At 43.6% G+C, this 27,489-nt stretch overlaps 2 protein-coding genes across 4 annotated transcripts; both read left to right on the forward strand.

Annotated features, from left to right (window-relative positions):
* Positions 1–575: 575 nt before the first annotated feature.
* atg4da (autophagy related 4D, cysteine peptidase a) lies at positions 576–8,180 on the forward strand. 2 transcript variants are annotated; one of them, XM_061771488.1, is made up of 11 exons: positions 576–889; positions 1,869–2,139; positions 2,257–2,340; positions 2,836–3,009; positions 3,276–3,627; positions 3,705–3,769; positions 3,873–4,024; positions 4,104–4,182; positions 5,488–5,564; positions 5,774–5,893; positions 7,128–8,180. In XM_061771488.1, the coding sequence occupies exons 2-11, from the start codon at positions 1,923–1,925 to the stop codon at positions 7,305–7,307; spliced, it is 1,500 nt and encodes a 499-aa protein (XP_061627472.1). In that variant the 5' UTR covers positions 576–889; positions 1,869–1,922; the 3' UTR covers positions 7,308–8,180. The 2 variants fall into 2 exon arrangements, with proteins under 2 accessions (XP_061627472.1, XP_061627473.1); XM_061771489.1 differs by having other exon boundaries at positions 3,276–3,594.
* Positions 8,181–9,027: 847 nt separating this feature from the next.
* On the forward strand, positions 9,028–27,267 carry LOC133477111 (transcription activator BRG1). 2 transcript variants are annotated; one of them, XM_061771486.1, is made up of 34 exons: positions 9,028–9,211; positions 10,391–10,631; positions 11,009–11,141; positions 11,199–11,711; positions 11,844–11,942; positions 12,723–12,981; positions 13,052–13,178; positions 13,264–13,437; positions 13,728–13,901; positions 13,983–14,165; positions 14,276–14,323; positions 14,441–14,571; positions 15,168–15,225; positions 15,297–15,406; positions 15,540–15,687; positions 16,049–16,212; positions 16,291–16,357; positions 16,902–17,012; positions 17,144–17,386; positions 17,885–17,998; positions 18,158–18,265; positions 18,378–18,464; positions 19,352–19,398; positions 19,515–19,681; positions 20,424–20,587; positions 20,959–21,219; positions 21,308–21,385; positions 22,461–22,679; positions 22,764–23,032; positions 23,936–24,044; positions 24,127–24,228; positions 24,299–24,431; positions 24,527–24,666; positions 25,370–27,267. In XM_061771486.1, exons 2-34 carry the CDS (start codon positions 10,416–10,418, stop codon positions 25,403–25,405), a joined length of 4,992 nt encoding a protein of 1,663 aa, XP_061627470.1. In that variant the 5' UTR covers positions 9,028–9,211; positions 10,391–10,415; the 3' UTR covers positions 25,406–27,267. The 2 variants fall into 2 exon arrangements, with proteins under 2 accessions (XP_061627470.1, XP_061627471.1); XM_061771487.1 differs by having other exon boundaries at positions 9,030–9,211; positions 22,767–23,032.
* The last annotated feature ends 222 nt before the right edge of the window (positions 27,268–27,489 follow it).

Consider the following 27,489-nt stretch of genomic DNA (forward strand, 5'->3'; position numbering starts at 1 on the left):
GTTCTGAGGACCCGGGTTCAATCCCCGGTCCCGCCTATGTGGAGTTTGCATGTTCTCCCCGTGCCTGCGTGGGTTTTCTCCGGGCATTCCGGTTTCCTCCCACATCCCAAAAACATGCATTAATTGGAGACTCTAAATTGCCCGTAGGTGTGAATGTGAGTGGGATAGGCCCGCGACCCTAGTGAGGAGAAGCGGCTCAGAAAATGGATGGATGGATATATAAGTACAGTGTTCAAATTGCATAGTGTTCCCGTGGCTAACAAGAATATGAAATGTACTTCCTAGGAATAAGACCAGCTGCCTCGTTTTTGATGAACACTTGGGGCTTTAAATTTACACCACTTTTGTTCATTAAGTTGAGCTTTAAAAAAATAAAGTAAAATAAATTTTAAAAAAATAATAAAACTATACAAAACTACAATGCAGCCAGTAGGCCCGCTATGCTGCCACAGCACTCTTTGGAGGTTATGTCAAATGCTTATGTCACGTGACTCCCGTAGGCCAATAGGAGACGAGTGTGACACTCCAATCACCTTACACGAAGTCTACATCAACCAATCGCATTGCGTGGAGGAGAGCCATCAGGAAGTGAATGTCTCAGGGAAGAAAATCTAGACCGTGTTTCGCCATGTTTCCGTTGCACCGTTTCTAAAGTCACTTGTTTTTACATTAGACAGACACGTATCATATTGATAGAAGCTATTTTTTTGAGGGGGGGGCATACGGCGAGTCCGGCTTGACCGCTAGCTGGCTTACACCGGGTACGCTAATGCTGGCTAGCTTTAGCAAGCTGATAGTACAGCAAATTAAGATAAGAACAGTACTGAAATGAGCGAGAAAGGGAGTCAGCAAAATGAGCCTACATTCTTCTGATCGCCGAGTTTAACAGGTATGTGCAGAGCTATGTTCAAGCGAGCAAGCTGTGGAATCACAAAAAAGTGAAATCTGTAAAAGTCTGAACGTGTCGGCTGACAGCATAATTGCTTGGCTGAATTATGTCCGTGTTAAAATGTTCCCCGACTGTTAAATTGTTGATTCAAATGTACATCCACGTCGCTGTTAACTGATTCGTTAAGAGAAAACTTGATCTTTATTTCCAGATTAGTGGGAAACGGGTAGGTCTGAAATCAAATGACGGTCTCGTGATGCCTTCAGATAGTTACTGAGTCTCATCTTTTTTTTTTTTTTAATGATCCTTTTTGGGTTGGGAAAGTCACAGCTTCTTTACTGCGAGTCCCCATTGTTGTGCAATGTCGTGGTCGTAGACAGATGACTTGAGTTTGCATTGAAACTGTTGATGTTGCACCCATTCATGGTTTTTCCTGGAAGTGACAATAATAGCGAGGACAACAATAGTACGCTTGCGCAAGTATGTAATAAATCCTTGCGTCTCACTTGTTCTATTGTACATGGTCGCAGTGATAAAAATCATTAGTTATTAACGTATAGCTCTTTAGCGGTTTAAATCCCCAGTTGTAAGAGGGTGTGCACACTTGTGCAACCACATTATCTCAAGTGTTTATTTTTATTATCTGCCACTTTCACAGTTGATACACGTCACATGAATGGTGGAAAACGTTTTTGTCTGTTTTGTTTTATATATTGCTAAAACCTGGCATTTGAACAGGGGTGTATGGACTTTGGCTGCAATGGTAGAATGATCCATTGGGATTTATTTATTTATTTATTTATGTATTTATTTTATGTGTGTGCATTTCTCTTCTCGTGTTTGAAGTAGATTTCCTCCGGACGTCACTTTAAACAATATCGCTTCATGTTCAAAAGCCTCTCGGCTTATGGATCTCTTGCACAAGGGTTCAATAGTTAACGCTTCCTCTCACGCTCGTGGTCTTCTGTTCCCTCCTTAGTTGTTCGGTGTTGCAATGAGGTGGTCCGGAGTTCAGCTCTGACCGCTCCGGGCCATGAACTCCGTTTCCCCCAACGCGGTGCAGTACACGGGCGGAGCGATGCACAGTGAACTGGCGGAGGGCCGCAGGCAGCCGGCCCCGGCGCAGCAGGGCGGCTTTGGACTCAGACCTCCGCAGAGTCGAGATCACAGCAGAGAAACAAGCGAAGAGCCCGAGGAGATTGATAAACTCAAAGCCAAATTAATGTCAGCATGGAACAACGTCAAATATGGTTTGTGGAAAATTGGCTCTGCTATAAATATACTTTATGTCTGTGTGACATCCAAGATGATGAATAGTGTTAAGTCAGCTCATCTCCAACTTTATGCTACTGTTTGTGTTTGTTCAGGTTGGACTGTGAAATCAAAGACGTCCTTTAACAAGATCTCACCAGTCACGGTCCTGGGACACTCCTATCTGCTCAACAGTGAAGGTAATTGAGCATGTTTCAGATAGCCATCAACCATTCGTCCATTTTCTACACCACTGATCCTGTTCAGGGTCGCAGGGTAACAAGGGGAAAGTACAAACCTTAGACTGATACATTCAGGTTAGCTATCCCAGCTGACTTTGGGCGAGAGGCGCGATTGGTTGCCAGCCAATTGCGGGGAACACAATCATCAACACTCAAACAACACTGATTTATATAGAACCTTTCACTTAAAACAACAACAACAACAAAAAAAGGCAAGCTGAAAATAGACACACCCACTGGGCTTTCGAGGCAATGAAAGACAATCCTGTCAGGAGTATCAGGACCACGCCATCATTAGTCACCAAGGCTTAAACAACAGAGGCTTAGTCGCCAGATCAAAGGCGTTCCACAGATGTAAAAACATGTTTTCTTCCGTCATGATAAACATCACATCACCACGGAAGTGTCACATGAGGAAAGTTTTGACTCCGACGCGCTTCCCCCTCCTTTCAGAGCAAGTGGAGCGCTTCCGCCTGGCTTTCGTGTCCAGGCTGTGGCTGACCTACAGACGGGAGTTCCCTCAGTTGGAGGGCTCCAGCTGGACCACCGACTGCGGCTGGGGCTGCATGCTGCGCAGCGGCCAGATGCTGCTGGCTCAGGGCCTGCTGGCTCATCTGATGCCCCGAGGTTTGTGTCCCAGTGTGTTTTGCTCACCGGCCACAGCATTAGGTACACCTGTTCCATATCATGAGCTGTGTCAAATATTATGCCTTGATCAATATTATTGATAATAATCAATCAGATAGTTAAATGAATACATCTTCTCAAATTGGATCTCATTAGATGTACAGGTGTACCAGATGTTCTGACCAGCGATTATACATTTGCTCTTCAAAGTTAAAGATGAAAGACTCCAGTTTGTTGCTAAGACGACAATTCTTTGTGTTGGGTAGAGTGGACTTGGCCAGACGCTCAGCAGTTGACGGACGTGGACTTTGAAGTGTTGCGAATACGCTCGCCGGTGCGTGTCGGCGGGGTGCCCATCCCGTCTTTCGGCTCCCCACGGGGGTCCGGCACCCCTGAGAAGACGCCGCCAAGCCATCTGACGCCTAATAGTAGCCAGAAGAAGAGGTTTGAGTCTTCACGGGATCGACAAGCCGAACCCGTCCACCAAAAACTGCTCACCTGGTTCGGCGATCAACCGCCAACACCTTTTGGGGTGCACCAGCTGGTGGCAATTGGCAGGAGTTCTGGAAAAAAGGCTGGGGACTGGTACGGCCCGTCCGTAGTGGCACACATACTGCGGTAAATAATTCTCAGGTGTGAATTGAAACTGTACTGAAAACTCGATTTGACATTGGATTTGATGATGTCATTTTTAGGAAAGCTGTGGCTAAAAGTACTGTTGTTCACAACCTGGCTGTTTATGTAGCTCAGGATTGCACAGGTGACACTTTTACTTCTCTACGTATATTCATTCAATCTCATGTGGACGAGTGTCTTGAGTGATTCAAATTCTTAACCCTCGTCAAGTTTGCATTCTATTCCAGTGTACAAGGAGGACGTTGCCCGTCTGTGTGAGCTGTCATTCAGCCACACTCCGCCAGAACCTGACAACCAAGCCTGTAAGTCAGTCATCATCCTGGTGCCCGTCCGGCTGGGCGGGGAGGCCCTCAACCCGTCTTACATTGAATGTGTCAAGGTGTGATTCTTTGTGTGTTCTTCTCTTGGGGTGGTAGTCATTGAACAGCTTCACATGAAAAGTTTGTTCTGATTTCCAGAACATCCTAAAGCTGGAATGTTGTATTGGGATCATTGGAGGCAAACCTAAGCACTCACTCTACTTTGTTGGCTTCCAAGGTGAGATGCGACTTTTTCTTGTTTTGCTGCTACAAACTTTTCATATGCTTAAGGACACACAAGTTGAGGAAAAAGAAAAGTTGTTTTTTTTTTTTTTTTAGCTCAAAATGTTCAACTAATTGTTCAAAACAAAATGGATCAATTTATTGTTGCTACTGTCTGTGGTTAAAATACTCCGGCAAAATCACTTTAACTGCTGGTTTTCATAGGCTTCTATGTAATGTAGAACACAATAATGTACACTGTGCACAGCAATAAATTATTTTGGTGTCAGACTTAGTTTGCTATTGATTGCAATGACCTTTTGAAATTGTAGTTTAAGTGAGATTATTTTACTTTTTTTTTCCTTAAAATATTAAACAAGCTTATAAGTACTGCACGATTTAAGTATGAATGTTTGAAAATGTTGTGTTGGGTATAATAGTATGTTTATCTTTTTTTTTTTAATGAGTACAATTTGGTCTGATCATTATTGAGGTGGGCTCCAATTCACCCTTGGCCCTAATTTAGACAAACGCTTTCAAAAGTGGATGATATCTGCACCCCTCATGAGTTCTCTGCTTTTTTGTTGTTGTTGTTGTTGCTTTTGCTGTCAAAATAATACTTTAATACCAGAACTTGACATGGCGCACTCCTTCTTGCCTTCTTTTTTTGTCTGCATGCTAAACTTGCTTGTTGAGGGTTGGCAATCTAAAAGTGTAGTCAAATTAAACATTTGTCAAAGAACACACTCTGTTAGCACTACTTAAATGCCTTTGGGGAAACGTCTGCAGCGACATTAGCCAAACTATTGCTGTTTAACTGCTTTCATTGACATGCTAACTTTGCTACTTTGAACCTCCGTGTAATTACTTTCCCGCATTTAGGGGATCACAAATGGAGGGATTTACAGTAAGAGTTCATCAGAAAGTTTTGAACTTCTGTTTCAGTGTTCCAGTTGAAAGCACCAATGCTCCCTCAGGAAAAGTGGCTTGGCAAATGATTGCAATCTCCTCTTTTTACGCCAGCAAACCAGCTGGAGTCGACTGAATCAACCGCAAACTCGGTTGGCTGCTGCCAACAATTGGCCGCAACTTTAATGTTACTTGGGCGTATTCATGAACATTTGCACCATGTCCTGTCATCAACAGCAGTGTGTGTCTGTTTCTCTCAATTAATTAAACTTATTTTGGAACCACACAACAGTAGTATTAGTATTACGAGAACGGTGTGTAATGGAATGAATTCGTCAAGGTCTCTGAAATGTTCTTGATGTCTCACCACTATCCACGGTAATTCCACGCGTCCTCTCTCGCCATTTGCCAGACGAGCATCTGCTGTATTTGGACCCTCACTACTGCCAACCTGTGGTGGACGTCACTCAAGTCAACTTCCCACTTGAGGTCCGTTTCACGCAGCCTCGGACCTAGCCGTGCGGTTTGTGTGTCCGTCACGCTGCTTTCAGTCTGTCTGGATTAGTATTTCCTCTCTTCTGATCCCATCAGAGTGAGACCAATGTGACTTTCACACTTGTTAAAAGTGTGACCAATAAAGATAACATGTTTAATTGTGGACTGTGGGATGCATTTTGATCTTTTTGTTCTTTATTTAGTCTTTCCACTGTAGTTCTCCCAAAAAGATGCCCTTCACTCGAATGGATCCCAGCTGCACCATCGGCTTTTATGCCAGGAACAAGAAAGACTTTGAATCATTATGTTCTGCTGTCAGTTTGGTAAGTTTTATACCCTCCAACTGCTACTTTGTTCCTTAACAGACTCAATCTATCGCAACTTTCACCATGCCTTTCTGCCAAATTGGTACCACCGGCATTTACTGTAATCACCTGTCAGATAAAACTCTCCCAAGTGGGACATTGCCGTGTCCGTAGTACGAGTTCACACAATTGTTGTGGCTTCACGAATTAAGATAATTAGAAGCCTGAGAGAGCGACATTTACTTTCAAAAGAAAGCGTCGTGGGCAGCTAGTCTTGCGTGTTAAACTTCACTGGTCGAGGCTTCCCACGATCCTCTTCGACACTCCGAGACGCTCGTCTGAAGCCTGCAAATTCGCGGGTCGTCTTCAATTCCCCGTTCCCATCTTGGTACCAACGCAGGACGTGCAGCCAGGGAAAGGGTGGAGTAGATGGGATGCGGTGGATATAAAAAGTCGACACACCCCTGTTCAAATGCCTGGCTTTTGTAATAGAAAAAGAAAATGACAACATGGTAAATCATTTCAAAACTTTTAACAAAACCTGTACAACCACATAAAAAATAAAGGTGCAAACAAATAAGGTAAGGTGGATGTGATATATACGTTGTTGAATTGTTGATAGAGCGTTACATCTGGGATGTTGCGGCGCCGTTCTCCCCCGAGTCAAATTTTGGATCGGTCGGCTACTCGTGAAGATCAGTTGCCGAAGCCCACAACCCACACGCTCCGTCGCTCCGTATGCGCTGAGCCCTACTGGTATCAGTCAAAGAGGTGCGACTGGGTGTGAGAAAATATATTTATTTTACTTTATTTAGTCAGGCATACTAGAGGGCACTATTTGAGAAAATTTGACGGTTGTGCGCACATTGTAATAAGTAAACAAAACACTATAATCCTTTATTTGTGAAGTAAATTTCCAATGACAATGCAACATCATAAAGCCGGTAGTAAAACCAACAATCTTCCAGTTATTGTCTCCGAAATAATGATTAACTTAACTGTAGCATGGCACCATGTCGTCATTTCTGTGTTCATGTAATTGGATGTTCACATTCCAGCCTGGCTGACCTCGCACTATTTGTGATGTCCTCCTCTAAGATCAGCGTTTGCAATCTTTTCACCCTCCAGTACAAAAAATCGGAAAACGACCTGCACATGTCCAACTCTGCATGTAGCCTTTGTCTCCACTACAGAACAAAAACGACCACCACACTCGTTGATTACGCTCAACCGGTGTTTGTTGTCCTCGCAGGCCCTGTCGTCCTCTGTGGAGAAGTACCCCATCTTCACCTTCATGGAGGGCCAGAGTCAGGACTATGGACTTGAGGCGCATAGCAGTAACCACACTGGCCCCGCGCCACACATCATGCCTCCGGGCAAGCCCGCCCGGGTTAATAACAGACGACACAGTGACGAGTTTGTTTTCCTGTGAGACCGGTGGTGGGGAAGACAGTGGGTCTGTTTTTCTGGCGCAGCCTGACCTGCAAGCAAAAACTTACTTCCCAACATGGGTTTTATAAACTAACATCAATCGTATTTGTCCTTCACAACAGACACCACTGGATGATAAGTTTAAAACAAACCCTGACGGGCCTCAAAATCTCATAGTCTGTCACATTTCCTTGGTGAGGGACAAGAAGTGTTGTCTCTGTGTGTGCTTGTGTGTGTCTCCTTTACATTTGTAATTTTGTTGACTATTTATCAGGTGTGTGAGTGTGCATGTATATTTTGGCTGACGTGAGTGCCACCCGTTGTCACACTGAAGGTAAGACGTCTCGAACTGCTGTACAGTCACGTTAGTCGTGTCGTTGCTCGTCAAAAAAGCGCACCTGTGATCGCATTCCTCATCTGCCGCTCTTTATTTCACATAAGGGTCGCACGTGATTACACTGCGACTGATGATGGAACACCCGATTTGACTTTCCAATTCTGGCTTGCAGTTGTACTCGTGTCACGCTTTGTTGACGGGGACTGCTCATGATCATGTCATCTCGTCTTTGTTCATATATGAAGTCTAGCTACTGTTGCAGGTTGCACCGCTACTGCTATTTGTTGTCCTCATGAAGCTGAACACACTGGAATCACTTCCTCTGTATGTTTCCCATTTCTGCTGATTCTCACTTGGCAACACTGACTGAAAAAAATACTGCGATACGTTGGTAGTTTTGTTTCAGAAGATTCCATGTTAAAACTGAAATGAAAGGTAATGGATAAGATAATACATGACAAATGATTGTACATTAAAAGTTGTGTCAGTTTAGATGTAAAACGTATTTTGCTGTCATTACATTTTACCTGCATTGCATTTATTGCTCGAGTTTGCTTTACTTTTCATCTTGTGTATGATGTTTTTGTACGCGACTGCCATTAGTATACACTATACACCGAATGGCCGCAACACTGACCACTCATCAGCACACACACGAAAAAATGCCTTTTTTATAGACTCATATCAATTCAACTATTTCTTTGATTGTGGTTGAAGTTAAATCATGTAAGTGCGATGTTAGAAACAGCCCACAGTATAACTCAGTGCAGTTCTCCACTACTGAAACCACACTAATAAACATCAATAAATTAGTTTTTTTTTTTAAATAATAATAATAATTTTAATCCTTGTATTGGATCTTTGTAGATTTTGTGTGGTCGTGATGTGTTTTATTGCCACGTCACACCTCAGATAATAAGGTAAATAAAAGTCCTCCATAATACAGGGTGTTCGGAAAGTCACTGTGCTCTTATATATTTTTTTATTAACATGTTTGAGTATAGAACACGGGTACCACCTGTATTTGAATACATATGCAGTACCTGTTATTCCTCTATATTAAAATCATGTCTGTTAATAAAAATATAAGCGTAGTGACTTTCTTAGGTCGCATAATGACACTTATCTACAGGATATCAATAAATAATAATAATAGTCGATCATTAACGCAGCAGTGCACAATTACACTAAATAGACTTCTAGCCCACAAATAGACAAATGAAAAAAGTACGGCGGTAAATGAGCGTCTCCTCGTGCCGTGTCGCGTAACGACGTCTTCTTACGCATTCTGCGTAAAGTAGTAAATTGTTCGTGACCTCGGAATGTCGTACGTCGATACCGAGTCGCACCTGTACGCTCTCCATTGTGCGGCGCTGTGACTGTCCGCGCATGCGCACTTGCTTGCAGCCTTGACTAGACATTCGGTCATAGGAGCTGCAGCGGCGGCCGCACCGGAGCAGGAGGCGCCGCAAGTGGAGTCGTTCTGTGGCGGGGGTCGGGGGGAGTGGGGGGCTGTCGCTCGAGCCGCGTCGGTTAAATAAAATCATCATCGCTCGACTGCGAACACGGTGAGTGGATTCATTTGCTGTGCGTCAAATGTCCTGTGCGCCCCCCCGCCTCAGATTCCGAGCACAAGTCCATCACGGATTGCCAGTTGCGTCGGTGCAGGTAGATGAGTCGTACGTGCACAGTCCGCCATCATTGCCCCCCCCCCCCCCCCCTCCTTTCTTGTTGAATATCCAACGCGGCCTCTTGTGGAAATGATCCACAGCGCGCGTACTTTATGCAGCTGCTGATGGAAGGTGCAGCCGCAAGTGCTAATGCTCACCACGGGGATGGTTTAGTGCTGCAGGGTCATTGATGGGCTTTAGGACTGAATGGACCTAACGCCCATTGCTTCATGTCGTTTTCAATATCATGGGCCATCTTAATTTATATATATATTTATATATATATATATATATATATATATATATATGTGTGTGTGTGTGGTGTGGGCAAAGTATATTATTGTATTTTATTTTATTTCGAGGATTAATTTAGCTTTTTTTTTTTTTTAAAATGTATTTCTTTTATCTCATTAAATAACTGTTTCATGTATGTATTGTAAATAATGAAATTGGAATTCATTATTTTATTGTGAAAGTCAACCTTTTTTTTTTTTTTTTTTTTTTTTTTTTTACTTAAGCAACGACTCATCTTGGCCCATGCGTTGAAAAAGAAAATATTCAAATGTGGCCTTTCACTGCAATATTTTGCCCATCCCTGTTACAGTATATGATTCCCAGTTCGAAGTTTTATTTTTTGAGGGCGCGGGAGTGTGCCCACTGAGTTTGCCCGCGTACATACGACAAAAAAATGGACACCCTGTAAATTACACCTTCTGACTCTGATTGGTTGTTTTTCCTCTTGTGCGGTGGTTTCTCGCAAATCTAATTAGAGGCACAAGCATTTTTTTTTTCGTTCACAGATCATATCACATTCTACTGTCAGGTCATAATGACAGTTTCAAAAAGAAATTGTCAAAAAGTGTTTGATTTATTTTTTTTTTATTGCAAACTTTCCCTTTAATTGATGTGAAAATTATGATTTATTTACTACAAATAATAGATCTTTGTACATCTCTATTTATTGTATCGATATTTCATATGTAAAATGTGTGCCTTGGCGCAGTAACGGTTGGGACACACTGGATGTCTTTTTTTTTTTTTTTCAAGATTGCACACCAAGTGTAGCTTTCCTCCCAGGTCCCTGCTGCAGGAGACGACAGCCATGTCCACCCCAGATCCCCCCATGGGTGGCAACCCCCGCCCGGGTCCGTCTCCCGGTCCGGGTCCCTCCCCTGGGGCGATGCTGGGCCCCAGCGCCGGTCCTTCCCCAGGCTCCGCTCACAGCATGATGGGACCGAGTCCCGGTCCTCCTTCATCCGGACTCTCCCAGCCGGGCCCGTCTGGCTACAGCCAGGACGGCATGCACCCCCTCCACAAAGTAAGGACATTCCAACTACCACGAACCAGCCAATTACTCTTAACTTGGATATCCACTATATCGTGTCGTTAATTACTATCTTTTTTTAAACAAACACATAACAGGGATAAGTCCATGCCAGAAGAATCTTAAGTGAGCAGGATAAAATTAAGATAAAATAAAATCTACATTACCGCAGGTATTGTTTTCTTTGCAAAATAAAGCAAAATCGGAATTGATAAAACAAGATAGCACACTAGTGGATTAAATGCACATAATATTTGCGGTGTCTTACAATTCAGCTAGTAGTTTTTGCATGAATACAATCTCCCTGGTGAAGGTAACAACAACAAGAGTGCTGCATTGTACTTAGCATGTTTTGAACATTGTCTTTTCAGCCTCTGGAGGGCATGCACGACAAGAGCATGAGCGAGGAGAGTCGCTTCAGTCAAATAAAAGGACTGTCAGTGCGGCCGGGCGGGCACGCTGGTATGGGTCCCCCGCCCAGTCCTCTGGACCAACACTCACAAGGTACTGACAGATAACAAAATACTGATGTGGCTGAGCTGACTCCCTGATGTCTTCCAGGTTACCACTCTCCATTAGGTGGTTCCGACCATTCTAGTCCAGTCCCTTCCAACGGCCCTCCCTCTGGACCTCTACTTCCATCTTCCTCCTCATCCTCCTCTTCACTTGGCCCCGGCTCCGCCTCCGCACCGTTAGAAGGCCCCGGTGGGGACCAGCACTCTTTGGGCCCCAGCAGCCGCCCGGGACCGCTCGGCGTTTCAGGGCCAGGACCGAGCCCCGGGCCCAGCCTAAGCTCCACCGTCCCCACCCTAGTGTCAGGCCTCGAATCCGGTGGGCTTTCTGGACCCGGTGGTCCCGGGGGTCCCACTCCTTTCAACCAGAGCCAACTGCACCAACTCAGAGCTCAGATCATGGCCTATAAGATGCTGGCCCGGGGTCAGCCCCTGCCGGACCACCTCCAGATGGCCGTCCAAGGGAAAAGGCCAATGCCTGGCATGCAGCAGCCCATGACCAGCTTGACTCCAGGAGCTGGACCGCCAGGACCGATGAGTTCAGGCTACAGTCGCGCTCACGGTGAGGACTTAATGTTGACTTTGCCAACCTTTCCCGGGATGCAACAATCAGTCTTTGCTTCAAGCTGCTGATTTTTGTAACAGTAAACAAAAAGATTCATTTTAACACACAAAGCATATTTTTCCCGTCTAGGAATGATGGGTCCCAATATGCCTCCACCAGGTCCATCGGGTACAGCAGTGGGGATGCAAGGACAAAACCACAATGGACCTCCCAAGTCCTGGCCGGATGGTTTGTGGCTTCTATTGTGTTACATTCTCTTCATGTGTATTTGACACCTAAAATCCAATTTGTTCCATATCTATCCATATCGTCTTCAAGTACACTTCGCTTCCCTCGCTTCAGCATGATTGAAGGAGTTAGGCATGTTGTATTATGAAGGGATGACTCGTGGAAACGTGCCGATGCATGCATGAGTGCAGCGCAGTGTCTGTCATCTTACCCAATCAAAATAATCAAGATGATTGGAAATAGGCAGAAATATTAGGAAAGTTGCAGTGATGTATCATGAAGAGATTACTTCGTACCTGTGCTGAAACATGCATCAGTGCAGTGCAGTGTCCGTCACCATGCAGAATTAAAATTCTTAGAACGGCCCGAAATAAGCAACAAAGTCAAGACAGTTGCGGTAGGTAGTCCAGTGTTGAACAATTAATTGATCAAAACGCTGAAGCAGGGATGGGTGCAGCACAATGTCCATCACCTAACATTAAAGGTGAACAACCCCAAATAAGCCACAAAAGTTGCAGTAATGCCATGTTTTGTCATGAACGGATGCCTTCTGTAATCATATTAAACAGAATTATCCAACAACAAAATGGTGGCTCGTGAAAATGCTGAGTGGCTAGGAACTCTGGGAAACCGCTAGCCTCAGTGACTGGTGAGCAGCAAAGTTCATGTCAAGCCCTGGTTACTTCATATACACCACAAACTCTAATGGAAGATTTTGGATGCCAATAAACTGTTTTAATAGTGTGGGGGCCTCTTCTTGATTCTCTCACGTGTTTCCAGGCCCGATGATAAATGCAGCGGCACCTTCCAACACTCCCCAAAAGCTGATCCCGCCCCAGCCGACGGGACGCCCCTCTCCCGCTCCGCCCTCGGTGCCGCCGGCGGCGTCACCCGTCATGCCTCCGCAGACGCAGTCCACCGGGCAGCCGGCGCAGCCTCCTCCTATGATGCCTTACCACAGCAAGCAGAGCCGCATCACCCCCATCCAGAAGCCCTGTGGCCTGGACCCCGTGGAGATCCTGCAGGAGAGGGAGTACAGGTACCAGGAACAAGTTATTATGGAACACAACAACGTTCTACAGTCACGGTAACGTGTTTGTGCGCCGCAGGTTGCAGGCCCGCATCACACATCGTATCGCCGAGCTGGAGAACTTGCCGGGCTCTCTGGCTGGAGATTTACGAACCAAAGCCACCATAGAACTCAAAGCGCTACGGCTGCTTAACTTCCAGAGACAGGTGAGCACTGCCGCAGGCGGAACCGAAACCCCTTGCGCTGACTGAAATATTTGACGTGTTTTCTATGGTCCGCGGCCGCATCCAGCTGCGACAGGAGGTGGTGGTGTGCATGCGTCGCGACACGGCTCTAGAAACGGCGCTGGATGCCAAGGCCTACAAACGCAGCAAACGGCAAAGCCTGCGAGAGGCTCGCATCACAGAGAAACTGGAGAAACAGCAGAAGATCGAACAAGAGCGCAAGCGCAGGCAGAAGCATCAGGTAGGCAACACTTCAACGTGGCATTTGCTGGCCAAAACATGAGGAACATCTACGCCGTCTAATAAGATCCAATATACTGTCAGTTATGTAATAATAAGAAATTCGGCCTTTATAAAGGTAATAAGGTTCAGTTCTGATTGACATTGTCAATGAGGTTTTCATTTAACAATGTTGTGTTTATGATTGTGGTTGTAGTTTTCTGTGAGAGATTTACAGTAAACTTGCAGTCTAACAGCCACATTCAAAAAAAAGACATTCTCAAGAAAATATCTCTCGCCACGTCACTGCAGGAGTATCTCAACAGCATCCTTCAACATGCCAAAGACTTCAAGGAGTACCATCGCTCCATCACGGGCAAAATGCAAAAGCTGACCAAAGCTGTGGCCACCTACCACGCCAACACCGAGCGGGAGCAGAAGAAAGAGAACGAGCGCATCGAGAAAGAGCGAATGAGGAGACTCATGGTAAGCTGCGGCCGCCGCGTATCGCGGACGTATTCGCCTTCCGGCCGATAATCCCGCCTTCGCACGTGTCCGTCCGCTCAGGCAGAAGACGAGGAGGGTTACCGAAAACTGATCGACCAGAAGAAGGACAAGCGTCTGGCCTACCTTCTGCAGCAGACTGACGAGTACGTGGCCAACCTCACCGAGCTGGTTCGCGCGCACAAGGCTGCGCAAGCCCTTAAGGAGAAGAAGAAGAAGAAGAAGAAGAAAAAGAAGAAGAAGAAGGTATGGAGGACAGGAAAAAATGAGGGTTACCCAGCGACCACAGTACTTGCTACACCTAAGGTGAGAAGTTCTCAAAATTGCAACCTACCGCTCTGGTTCTTCTCTTCCAGGTGGAGAGTCCAGAGGGACAGACTCCGGCTTTGGGGCCTGATGGAGAGGTGAGCAGTCACAAGCATGGCAGACCTTCAGAGAAGGAAGATCTTCTATAGATCTTTCTTTTATTGTGGCAGTGACTTCTATTTAGGATGTCAAACCTGATCTCGCTTCCTCTGCAGCCTTTGGATGAGACCAGTCAGATGAGTGACCTTCCTGTGAAGGTCATCCACGTGGACAGTGGCAACATCTTGACCGGGGTGGACGCGCCGAAGGTGGGACAGCTGGAGACGTGGCTGGAGATGAACCCCGGGTGACGAGAAGATTTGATTTTTCTTTAAAGGCGTGCTAGTGGTGGAGGTTAGCCATTGAACGGATGTCATAAATTAGCAATCGTCATCATATTTGGTGCTTCAATCATCATTTATATTTGCTGGCTTGCATAATTATATATCGGCCTATTTATTGGGCATTAGTGTTTTTTGGTTCTGCTTGTGTAAAATGCATGTAACTAATGAAAAGATAAATAAATATATTTAAAAAAAAATATATATATATATATATATATATATATAAATTGTATATACATGTATAGATGTACATTATATATATTTCTTTATTGTAGTTAGAAAATGTTGGTTTGCATACATTATAGTGCAAGAAAAGCAAATTTGGGGAAAAAAATTAAAATAATGTAACTAAGAAAACGTACTAATTAAATAGACAGACAGTGATTTTTAAATACAATGTGAGATACAGTAAACATTCTTTTCATTGGGCCTTCCCAATATACTGTAACTACTGGGATTTACAACTTTGAGTTATTGAAATTGTTTGATATTTATCTTTACATTTTTGGAATGAATTTACGTTGAATTTTTTGTTGTTGCTTGTTTGTTTGTTTTCAAGTTATGAGGTGGCCCCACGCTCTGACAGTGAAGACAGCGAGGATGAAGAGGAGGAAGAGGTGGGTGTTTTCCACTATAAACCTGGTAAAAAAAATAAAAAAAAACGTTGACTGTACCTGCTCTGTGGTAGGAGGACGAGGAGGAGCATCAGCCTTCCAGTGCACTAACAGAAGAAAAGAAGAAGATAAGTGACCCCGACAGCGAGGACGTGTCAGAGGTGGACGTGCAACACATCATCGAGTGAGTACACCGACAGGTGGCCCTGCTACTGACTCTAATGGATTTCCTGACGCACGACAAAACTTGAGATACGTTTTCCCGTGCCGTTCAACTGTCATGACTTCATGAAAAGCAGTAAACATTTCCTGTGTAGGAACGCCAAGCAGGATGTGGATGACGAGTACAGCGGCGCGGCGTTCGCACGAGGACTGCAGTCTTACTACGCCGTGGCTCACGCCGTCACAGAGAAGGTGGAAAAGCAGTCCACTTTCTTGATAAACGGACAACTCAAACAGTATCAGGTAAGTACACATGCTATGTACTAAGCTAGCTCGCGCAACACGTGTGTATAATAATCATGGGTTGTGTGTAAGGATGGGAATTGATAAGAATTTAGCTTTTTTTTAGCACTTTTTTAATTGAACGACTGAATTTAATGTGGTTTTCTACAAAATTCTATTATTATCATTTCAACCAGTGACTATATGAACACTGAGTGAAAACCTACCCGACAGTAATCTGCGCAATCGAACGAATGAAATGTCCGATTTTCAAATGGTGGGCAGCCGATGCGTCACGTTATGTGAAACCTCGTTCCCCTGACGTGTCGTGTGCCATCTTGCCGTGCGCGTGCAATGAGGACCGCTTGCGTTTGGGTGTCAGATTAAAGGCCTGGAGTGGCTGGTGTCGCTGTACAACAACAACCTGAACGGCATCCTGGCTGACGAAATGGGTCTGGGCAAAACCATCCAGACCATCGCGCTCATCACGTACCTCATGGAGCACAAGCGGCTCAACGGACCTTACCTCATCATCGTGCCCCTCTCGTGAGCCCACAAGTCTCCTTGTTTTAAGTGTAAATTCATTTTTTTATTTTTTTAATCACGACTCTTTCTGACGAGCAGGACTCTTTCAAACTGGGTGTACGAGTTTGACAAGTGGGGACCCACAGTTGTGAAAGTGTCCTATAAGGTAGGTTTCACCACTTTATTATCCATCGCTCAATGTTGAAACTTAAAGCATCGAGAACGCTTTTATTCCTAAACATTGTGTAAGTGTTTTATAATTGAAGCCACTGGAACGTTGTGCACAGTTTAAGGATTAACGCTGCTTAATTATAGGAAAATGTATATTCATATTTAAAAAAAATACTTAAATGGTTCAATTAAAATTGTATTGAACATAAAAGGTAAATAAAAAAGTACTAAAATACATTTTAAAAACAAACAGTTAAAGATTAAATGCAAATGTATTGTACTTAAAAGTAAAAAAAAAAATGTACCCTAATGTTCTTGAAAAGTGAAAAATGTGCTGTAGATGAAAAGAAAAGAAAAAAATGTACAGTACTGGACTAGATTTTGAAAACCCAAATTTAAACTGACTGTATGCATTACATTGTATTTCATGTTTTAATAAAAGGTCAATTTTATTTGTATTTAATTCACTGATTCTTTTGCATACCACCAGGGGGAGCATGCCTACCACTAATGGTATATGTATTTTTTCTTCCTTTCAGGGTTCTCCTGCCGCCAGAAGAGCTTTTGTCCCTCAGTTGCGCAGTGGCAAGTTTAATGTTCTCCTCACCACCTACGAGTACATCATCAAGGACAAGCAAGTCCTGGCTAAGGTGGGCTTTCGTATCAAACACACAGTGCACCCTTCTCTCTCCCCAAATATAGTTAGTGTCATTATTATTATTCTTATTATTTGAATGAAGTCTTTTTTTCCATTTGCTTTAATTTTTTCAACCGCCCGCAGATCCGCTGGAAGTACATGATCGTGGACGAGGGCCACCGCATGAAGAACCACCACTGTAAGCTGACCCAGGTGCTGAACACGCACTACCTGGCGCCGAGGCGGGTGCTGCTGACGGGCACGCCGCTGCAGAACAAGCTCCCCGAGCTGTGGGCGCTGCTCAACTTCCTCCTGCCCACCATCTTCAAGAGCTGCAGCACCTTCGAGCAGTGGTTCAATGCGCCGTTTGCAATGACAGGCGAGAAGGTGAGTCGCTCGCACTGCATGCGGGATTACCCTGCTCATCTGGCAGATTGTCAGTACGGCAGTAATATTAGACGTCATTCGCAGAGGATAAAGAATATATGCTTCTGAGTCTCGTTCTATTGTCTTATATTGCGCTGTTTGTGTTCAGATATGTCTTGCTTAAAGCAACACCGCCACATAAGACACTAGTTGCTCGCAGCAATACTAATTGCTAACACCTGACCTCCGAAGCAAACTCATTGCATTTCCCATATTATTGGACCTTTTAATTGTCGTTTTCTTTTGGATTCTTTTTATTGTATTTCCTTGAGCTTTGTTTGTACGGTGCCCTCAAGCGGCTTGAAAATTCTTCGTCAACTGCTGCTTTTTGTGAATGGACTTTCACTCATTCAAACGTCTTAGAATATTCTGACATACGATGCGCGGTTACTTTTGCTATTTTGTCAGTCGCGTGTCGACTTTCTCCATCCGCTCCGATGTGTCCGTCCCGCCCTGCAGGTGGATCTCAACGAAGAGGAGACCATCTTGATCATCCGCCGTCTTCACAAAGTCCTCCGTCCCTTCTTGCTGCGCAGGTTGAAGAAAGAAGTGGAGGCCCAGCTACCAGAGAAGGCATTACTGACCTCTTTCATAGCAAACAGACAGATATAACAATAGCCGTGGTTTAGGATGTGAATCTCATTGGTGGTGATTTCTGATTGACTGGCTTACTGTGAAGAAGGCTTACTTTCATCCCAGCCCTCCTCTAATGCACATTGCGTGTCCCTGCAGGTGGAATACGTGATCAAATGTGACATGTCGTCTCTCCAGCGAGTGCTCTACAGACACATGCAGGCCAAGGGCGTTCTGCTGACCGACGGCTCGGAGAAAGACAAGAAGGTCGAGTATTTACTCAAGGTTTTAGGGTCTCATAAAAGCGAGGGGCCTTGTTTCCACTATCAATGTATAACTTAAATGTAATTAAATGTTGTTTTCTGATGTGTTTGATCAGGGCAAAGGAGGCACCAAGACTTTGATGAACACCATCATGCAGCTGAGGAAGATCTGTAACCATCCATACATGTTCCAGCAGATTGAGGTACCACTGAATGGAGGAATATCTCGTCTTTGTTTACTCATTACATTAGAAAGGAGTGTTCGGGAATGAAGTCAAATTGTAATACAGTGCTCGCCCGTTCCTTGCAGGAGTTAGGTTCCACACCCAAGAGCGATAGAGTGGAGCAAGGGGTGTCAAACTCATTTTTGTTGCGGGCCGCATCATATTTATATTTTCCCTCGACAGGCTATTGTGACTGTAAGCCCATATAAATTGTACGATTGGCTCATATTATAATGTATACATGACAAGATAATGCATAAGTAATTTTGAAATCAAATGGTCAAAGTTAATGCCAGGAATCGTTGCAAAGATAACCTTTGACCAGAGGGGCATTGCCTGAGAGGAATCCTCGACGCCCTACAGAACATTTCTGTCAAAAATGAACTACTCGGCGCAGCGGATAGTCTGATGAGAATTACCGTTGAGAAGATCCTGACTTTTCGGGGCTAAATCAAAACGGGTCTAAGCCTTGTGCAAAAGAGTGGCTTTGCTCTTCACGTCATTTCACTTCTTCTTCGCCCCTTCGCTCTCTCTTCCTTCTGATTTCTGATCACAAGGCAAACCGTGTGTTCAGTTGCTTGAGCCTTCCCGAATCTTTATAGGGAAGAACTCATCTGCCTCCTAGAAACCTACTTTCTCACTCTCTGCCCCAGACATGGCAAATACAGAAGGATAACAGAAGGATCAAATTGTTGAAACAAGTTGAAAATGTTCAATTACACAACAATAGGTGAACATCGATGACCATATGAAGAGCTTTGTGTACAGTATTAGTGCTTCTTTGTCTATTTTGTGCTCTGCGATTTTCACGCAATGAAAACTATCTGACTAACTTTGCCGATTTTTTTTGTTGTTTTTTTTTGCAGGAATCTTTCTCTGAACATTTAGGTTTCTCTGGCGGAATAGTTCAAGGGTAAGTGCTAATTACAGCTCACATAAAAAAAAATTTGTTTTTTAAATGCATGCATTTAATATAATGCTATCTCCACCTCATATTTTGATTTAAATTTTTTTTTGTCTCTATGTCAGCCCTGACTTGTATCGAGCGTCGGGAAAATTTGAGGTGTTGGATCGTATCCTCCCCAAACTGCAAGTGACCAACCATAAAGTGCTGCTCTTCTGTCAGATGACCTCACTCATGACCATCATGGAGGACTACTTCGCCTACCGCAGCTTCAAGTATCTGCGTCTGGATGGTAAAACCCAAATTCTCTCAAAATACTTGTATTGGTTTTGGTTTGTTTTCCTGCTGGCCTCCCCCGACAGTCGTGAAGTTGCATTCACTTCAAAGACGCTCCGGTAAACGTGAGAAGACATGGTGTAGACTAAAGTAATTGCGTCAATGATTTTTTATTTTTTTGTTTTTTTAGATGCTAAACACTAAACTACAACAAGCATATTTGCAAAGGGGTGCAACGTTTGCTGTAGATTTTTGGGATTTTCATAAAACAGTACTTTCCATGCAAATTATTGGGAATTATCTTGAAATTTGGGGTCATCTTTAAATAGTGTAACATATAAAACCACACAATAATGAACTTTTTTTTTTTTTTTTTTTTATATACGTGAATATGCATGCAAATTTACATTATTACAAAAATGTAAAAATGTAAAGTCCCTGTTGGTGATGTAAATCTGCATATCCACTTCATTCCTATTGAGTCCTGTAAATTCATAAATGTTCCTGAAAATGGACAATTTCCCATTTTTTTTTTTAAGTTTTGTAATTTTGCATATAGCTTGAGTGTGCACCAAATTGGAAGCGCTCCACACAACAAAACACGAGCACGAACACAGCACGAAAGGTGTCCCGGCTGGTCCACCAATCTTTTAGAGTAGACAATGACCGAGGTGAGCGTCACCGTGGTAATGATAGATTTTTCAGTCCATCGTCAATATGATGTCGAACATGTGCTTGTTAATGCGTCGTCCTGCCAGGCACCACCAAGGCCGACGACCGAGGAATGTTACTGAAGACCTTCAACGATGCCGAGTCAGAATATTTCATCTTCCTCCTGAGCACTCGCGCGGGAGGCCTCGGCCTCAACCTGCAGTCTGCCGACACTGTCATCATCTTTGACTCGGACTGGAACCCGCACCAGGTTTCACTCTATTCTCTCCTGCGGTTTTTTTGTTTTTGTTTTTTGTTTATTTTTTGTTAACTTCCAATATGTTTGGATTTAGAATAAATCAAACCACAAGAAATAATGCAGATGGAAATAATCAGTTCTTCGGTCAAAAAACGTTTATTGTTTACACTTTTTGGGGTGAGAAACCAAACTCCAAAAATGCTCAATGGCAGTTTATCCCCCCTTATTTAAAAAAAAATGTCAGGGTTTAAAAAAATAAAACATTTCAATGCAGTTAGAATGCCCATCAATTATATTTTCACTATTCGAAGGGGTGGTCCACTGTATTCATGTAAGGTTTGTATAAATCCAATATTTCAGCTCTTAGTTTTGTGTCGTTTCAGGACCTGCAGGCCCAGGACCGAGCTCACCGCATCGGCCAACAAAACGAGGTGCGTGTGCTGCGCCTGTGCACGGTCAACAGCGTGGAGGAGAAGATTTTGGCCGCCGCCAAGTACAAACTGAACGTAGACCAAAAGGTGATCCAGGCCGGCATGTTCGACCAGAAGTCGTCCAGCCACGAGCGCAGGGCCTTCCTGCAGGCCATCCTGGAGCACGAGGAGCAAGACGAGGTCTGGGGACAAGACGTGTGTCTTCGGATAAATGTGTGTGCGTGCGCCGGCAACACAGCACTTTTGGGGTGTTTTTGCAAAAGGGTTTCCTCACTTGCCAATGTCGGTCTGCTGTATTCAGGAAGAGGACGAGGTCCCTGACGACGAGACGGTCAACCAGATGATCGCCAGGAGCGAGGAGGAGTTTGATCAGTTCATGGTCAGTGATGATCTGCTTAGGACAAACACCAGCTGTATTTCCTCCAGGGAAGGAAACGACAAAGAAACACTAGACGAGATAACTGTCAATTGCCGGTGTAACAGAATTGTTGTTGGTTTTTTTTATTTTTGTTTTTCACATTATTATAGGTCGCAAAAATGTTTTACTGTTTTTCAACCCAAACAATCTCTTTGTTCTAGGAAATATTCCGAGAATTCTCTTCACAAATGCGCATGCAATGAACAAAAGTGTCGGTGGAACCCAAGTCAACGAGCTGAATCACTTGACTGCAGCTTACTGATTCTTATGAGGAAATGAGAGAATGATAAGTTGTCTAAACGTAGAAGCGTACTAGTAACTAGGATAACCACCTGTTTAAAAAAAAAATAGAGAAAATATGATTAAAGGAGACATTATTTCAACAACAACAAAATCACAATTTAAAACAGTTCCCAGGAGTCTTAATAACATGTTTGTGACACACCTTTTGTCAAAATATCCCAAGTATCAAGAATTGTAGTACACTTGACACACCTTTTCTTGTCTTGCTGAGATCAAACCATTTGAGAGAGTGGCCCTGTCTTATTTTTTAATATTGTTGTAATGTGTTAATGAGAAAAAAAATAGGACTCCATAATCTTTGTACTTTGTAAAAAAACATACAGTAATGTCATAATTCAGTAGAATTCAAAAGAATGATTGCATCAATTGAAAGCTGCTCCTTTTGATGAACCCACCTTGGCCACCATAACACAGACAGACATTAACTGTTCATTAAGGTGTTATTATGAATCCCACTTAAGCTCTATCTAGGGGGTCCTTACCTTTTTGCAGCAGCCAATCATGTTGCACTGGGGCGTATCCTGCCCCTGTACTCAATTGAGATCCATAACAACATGTCAAATCTTGTCTGAACTCATCAGTACGGCACTAATATAACTGCACAAATGACCTGACAAATGTTTGCCCACTACTGCATTAGCGCCTGTGCAAGAAAGACCTCAAGAGAAATGCGGGTCACAGTGCGACGGAAGAATCCATTCTGACTGAGTGTTGCGGTTTTGCTCTGTGGCAGCGCATGGACTTGGACCGGCGGCGTGAGGACGCCCGCAACCCGCGGCGTAAACCTCGTCTGATGGAGGAGGACGAGCTGCCCACTTGGATCATGAAGGACGACGCCGAGGTGGAGCGGCTCACCTGCGAGGAGGAGGAGGAGAAAATGTTCGGAAGAGGCTCTCGCCAGCGCAAGGAGGTGGACTACAGCGATTCGCTGACCGAGAAGCAGTGGCTCAAGGTAATTGGAGGAAAAGGGGGCGGGGAGAAAGACGGGGAAACCGCGAGGCGGAGGGTCGACTGACTCTCGGTTTTCCCTCCCGAGCAGGCCATCGAGGAGGGCACGCTGGAGGAGGTGGAGGAGGAGGTGCGGCACAAGAAGACCACCACTCGGAAGCGGAAGCGGGATCGGGACCCGGATCTCCCCGTGCCCTCCTGCTCCTCGGGAGGAAGAGGACGAGGGGACAAAGATGAAGATGCAAAGAGGCAGCGAAAAAGGGGGAGACCACCCGTCGAGAAGATCTCCGCCAATCCTCCTGCCCTCACCAAGAAGATGAAGAAGATCATCGATGCCGTCATCAGATACAAAGACGGGTGAGAAAAGCTTACTGATTTTGTTCCAAACGCAACACCTGCACAATGTCATGAGATGCGAGACATAATCTGCATCCAAAATTCTACATTTACAGATCAGACCCCTACCAAAATTGTAGGCGTGTTCTGAACGGACCACATATGCAAAATGTCAGTCCATTTTTTTTCAATTATCCTGCTAACCAACGAGCGCTGATGAAAATGCACTTTCTTTGGTAGCGGTAGTAAGGTTTCGTTTCCTTTTTTAAATAAGCCCCTGATCGAAAAAGAAACCATATCATGCTGACTAAAAATGGATACAGCATTAATAATGGATACAGCATTAATAATGTTATTCAAATTACTTTTTAAATAGTTCTGAAGTAAAAAAAAATTAAAAAAAACACGTCTACCATAAGTATATCATTTTATTCCATTATATACATTATAATTAATATAGTTCCAGGTATTTATTTTATTTTAGGTATTTGTTTTTTATTACTATTATTTTAAAGGCTCTATAGTTTGTCATTTTTTTTGGTGGTTTTAGTTTGCAGTGGTGTAGAGCATTGTTTCAAATATTTTGCCCCTCATTTGCAGTGTCTACAATAAAGAGATATTGTAGTCAGTTCTTGGTGTGTAGAGACACACCACTGTTAAAATGCCAGGTTTTTGTGTGGGGGAAAAAAACCCAAAAGAAAACAAGTGCAACCAAGATAAATCATTTCAAAACGTTTTCCATCATTAATGAGGCATAGAACCTGTAGAACTACATTTGAGAGGGGAAGTTCATTTAATGTTTGTTAGCGATGCCATTCTCTGCTCTTGCATCCTCAAGTGTGATTCTGTTCATCTGAAGTCTGTTCCCCAGCACTGATGAGTCGGACCGTTCTTGTCTCATCTTGATGATGTCACCTCCCGCAGCACGAGTGGACGTCAGCTCAGCGAAGTGTTCATCCAGCTGCCGTCTCGCAAGGAGCTGCCCGAATACTACGAGCTGATCCGCAAGCCAGTGGACTTCAGGAAGATCAAGGTAACGTCACAGTGGCGCTTTCACTTTTTACATTTTTTTTATTAAAACATTTTTTAAAATTATCATCCTTCACCAATACCAGGAGAGGATTCGAGGTCACCGCTACCGCAGTCTCGGCGACCTGGAGAGAGACGTCATGCTTCTTTTCCAGAACGCGCAAACCTTCAACCTGGAGGGATCCCTGGTAAGGGCCATTGCGCAACCTCTTCATTCTAGGATGATGATAATGATGATAATGATGATGACGCGAGCAGATCTACGAGGACTCCATCGTGCTGCAGTCGGTCTTCACCAGTCTCAGGCAGAAGATCGAGAAGGAGGAGGAGAGCGAGGGCGAGGACAGCGAGGAAGACGACGAGGAACAGGATGACGGATCCGAGTCGGAAAGTACAGTACTCTACTTTTCATTCTTCCCTGCTTTGCGAAAGCTCTAGTCCTCTTGTTTAAACCTTGATTTTGCGCGGGCGCGCGCGACCCTTTAGCCCGTTCCGTCAAGGTCAAGATTCGACTGGGCAGGAAGGAGCGAGGCGGAGATCGCGGAAAGGGACGCAGCAGACGATCGGGACGCACCAGAGCCAAGCCTGTTGTTAGTGACGATGACTCTGACGAAGAACAAGAAGAGGTAATTCACTGGGTGTGCGTGCGTGTACCGTAGATACTCACCAGATACTTCATTAGATACACTTACCCAATCTTACAATGCTGCCTTGAACAGGATATTAATGTAGAGTTTTTGTGTATCGTAGTGTACATTCTGTCTCATTTGTGTTATGTGCACACTTTTATAAAGTCATCATTTGTGAGTCAACTGCTGTAAACCTTTTTTTTAATTATTATTATTATTAGTCATTATGCAGGCACATCATTTCTTGGAAAATTGGCTTTTTGCTTGAATTTTGTTGGGCTAAATGAACATTTAATTTCATGTGTTTTTGTAAGTCTTGGTCTTGAGGAGAAACCATGTTTCTAATTTGGAAACTAATAAAAATGGCAATTGCACGAGATAAGTTCATCATTTTGAAATATCTTGTCTTTGTAATGTATTCAATTGAATATAGGTTGAAAAGGACTTGCAAATCATTGTATTGCATTTTTATATATATATACACACGTTTTACACAATGTCCCAACTTCATTGGAATTGGGTTTTGTCAGGAGTTGAATTGAAAACGAGACTTTTAAGACGTTTATTGCCACTCTCAGCTGAAGGTTCATGTCAAACCTAAACCTCAAACTAAGAGAATTGCACATGTATTAAAAAAAACAAAAACAAGAAAATTCCAAGAAAGAGTTGTTGTAATTGTCTGTATGTGTGACTTCGGCAGGAGCGCTCCCTCAGTGCCACTGATGAAGAGTCCTGAAGCGCACGGCGATGAAAGAATGTTAGCCAGGTGCGCTATGAAGGGAAATTCCCGCCTGCTCACGTCGATACGCTAAACCTCCATCCGGCCATTAACATAAAAGCGATCAAACAGGAGGCTTTTGCAACACATCGGGCAAATGCACGGTCAAGGACTTTTATTATGGGCGTCCCTTTCGTTGCATTTATTTCTATGGCAGTTCAGTAATAAGATGCGTGTATTTACTAGTGGTGGGACTCCAATTTTCCTTCCCTGGAGGAAATACAGCTGGTGTTTGTCCTAATTAGAGACTTTGTAATTGATGAATTGCAATCAATCGCATTTTGATCAAATTCAAATATTTGATCAAATAAGCTATTCTTTTCCAATCCTAGTACATTTTGATTGATTGAATAAACGCACATTTAAAACAACTGCTTCGTTGCTGTTGCACTCAAGTGCTGCCGAGAGGAAAACATCAGAGATTGGCAAATTCATTTGAACTTGAACTTGAGCTGCGCTGACCAAATTTCTCTTTTCGCCAGTTACGGAGCCAAATGTTGCTCCGACTAAAGCGGTCAACGCTAACCGAAACCCCTGACGGCCGTTCTGCCTGCAGCATGTTTTGTTCCTCAAAATTAACATAATAAAGTCCCAGTCCAAGTATTTATAGTTGTTAAAATCACAAAACGTGAAGCCTTCCAGTTGACTCTCCTTTTCAATATGAAGATCACAACATGAAGATCACATGGCCACTTTACTATATAAATTGCTTTATGACCACTGAACAAAACCTTCCTTGAACTGTGTCATAGTCCTTTTTTACAAAAACAGTGAGGAATCAAACTCCTCTGCTTTGCTCTTGAAAGCTTTGAACTTGCCAAATAGTGAGACTAGTGCAACTAGTTTATTTTCAGTCTGCTGACGTCCAAGCGTATTTACGAACGTACAACATCAGTGTTCAAAATGGTGTTTTTATATTGTTGAATGTTTTCATTTTGGAGTAGTTCTGTTTCTATTTATTGTTTTCTTTGGTTATTAAAAAAAAAAAAAAAGTTCTGATTGAGATTCAAAATCATTTTTTACAAGTGTGACCCTGACCAAAAAGCAGTTTAGACATTAACACTTGAGCGTGATTACAAATGAAAACACATTGCAGCATGCTATTAAAGGCTGTCAAAAAAGATGATGAGCGTGAATAAGGCACAAGATGAAACAATTCCACTGTATATTTGGATACAATTACTACTCTGTAAAGGGACAAGATGTGACTAGATTTAAGTTAAAAAAAAAAAAAAAAGTGAGCTTATCTGGCCCGTGGAGTTCTGAGAGCCACTAAATCCAGTAAACAACGATGAATGTATACAGAAAATATTTTCAAACTGCCAAAACTTCCTCACCTTGTGTACACGACAGAACGTGGGTCAGACATTCAGAACCCAACATGTCTGTTTGCATACATTGGTGTGTTCGGGTCTGATCTCGAGCCTGAAAACACTTCTTGATGCACTTCGGACTTCTTGGAGCACAGCGAATATGTACTGTATTTTTAATTGCTTCCTAATGTTTTCTGTATGTGGTGACCTTAGGTTGTCAAAACTCTTCAGTGTACTTTTTAGTTCTTAATTTCAAGACAAAGGACCAGAGGGACGGCGGCTCCTCTCTGCTTGTGAACGCCTCACGGCCGGACGGTGTTGGATGTTCTGTAAATGTTACGATTTGTTTTGGTGACTCTTCTCTTGAAGACTGTACTTTTATTATTATTATGGTAGTTAGTCAAGAACATGCAACCAAAGCATCAACACTTCTGTCTGTGCTGTGTTGTGTCGTTGTCACTGGAAAGAACCTTGTAACAATAAATGAAGCGTGAAAGTGGTTATTGATATCGTGTTGTGGATGTCCGTCATTAGGGTCGCCGACTTTGGGCGGGCGAGAGGTTAAGTACACCTGCAACTCCAAAAAGTGGATTTGACAAATGTATTCAAGTAATGAAATGTTATTTAAAGGCGGCAACGATGCGGCACTCGGAGCGGTAGTGAAGGGTTATAAATCGTCAGTGTAAAGTTATACCAGGACCAGATCGACCGTTGATTTGGACAGGATAA

Source organism: Phyllopteryx taeniolatus, chromosome 4, assembly GCF_024500385.1.
Source record: "Phyllopteryx taeniolatus isolate TA_2022b chromosome 4, UOR_Ptae_1.2, whole genome shotgun sequence".
Classification (NCBI taxonomy): domain Eukaryota; kingdom Metazoa; phylum Chordata; class Actinopteri; order Syngnathiformes; family Syngnathidae; genus Phyllopteryx; species Phyllopteryx taeniolatus.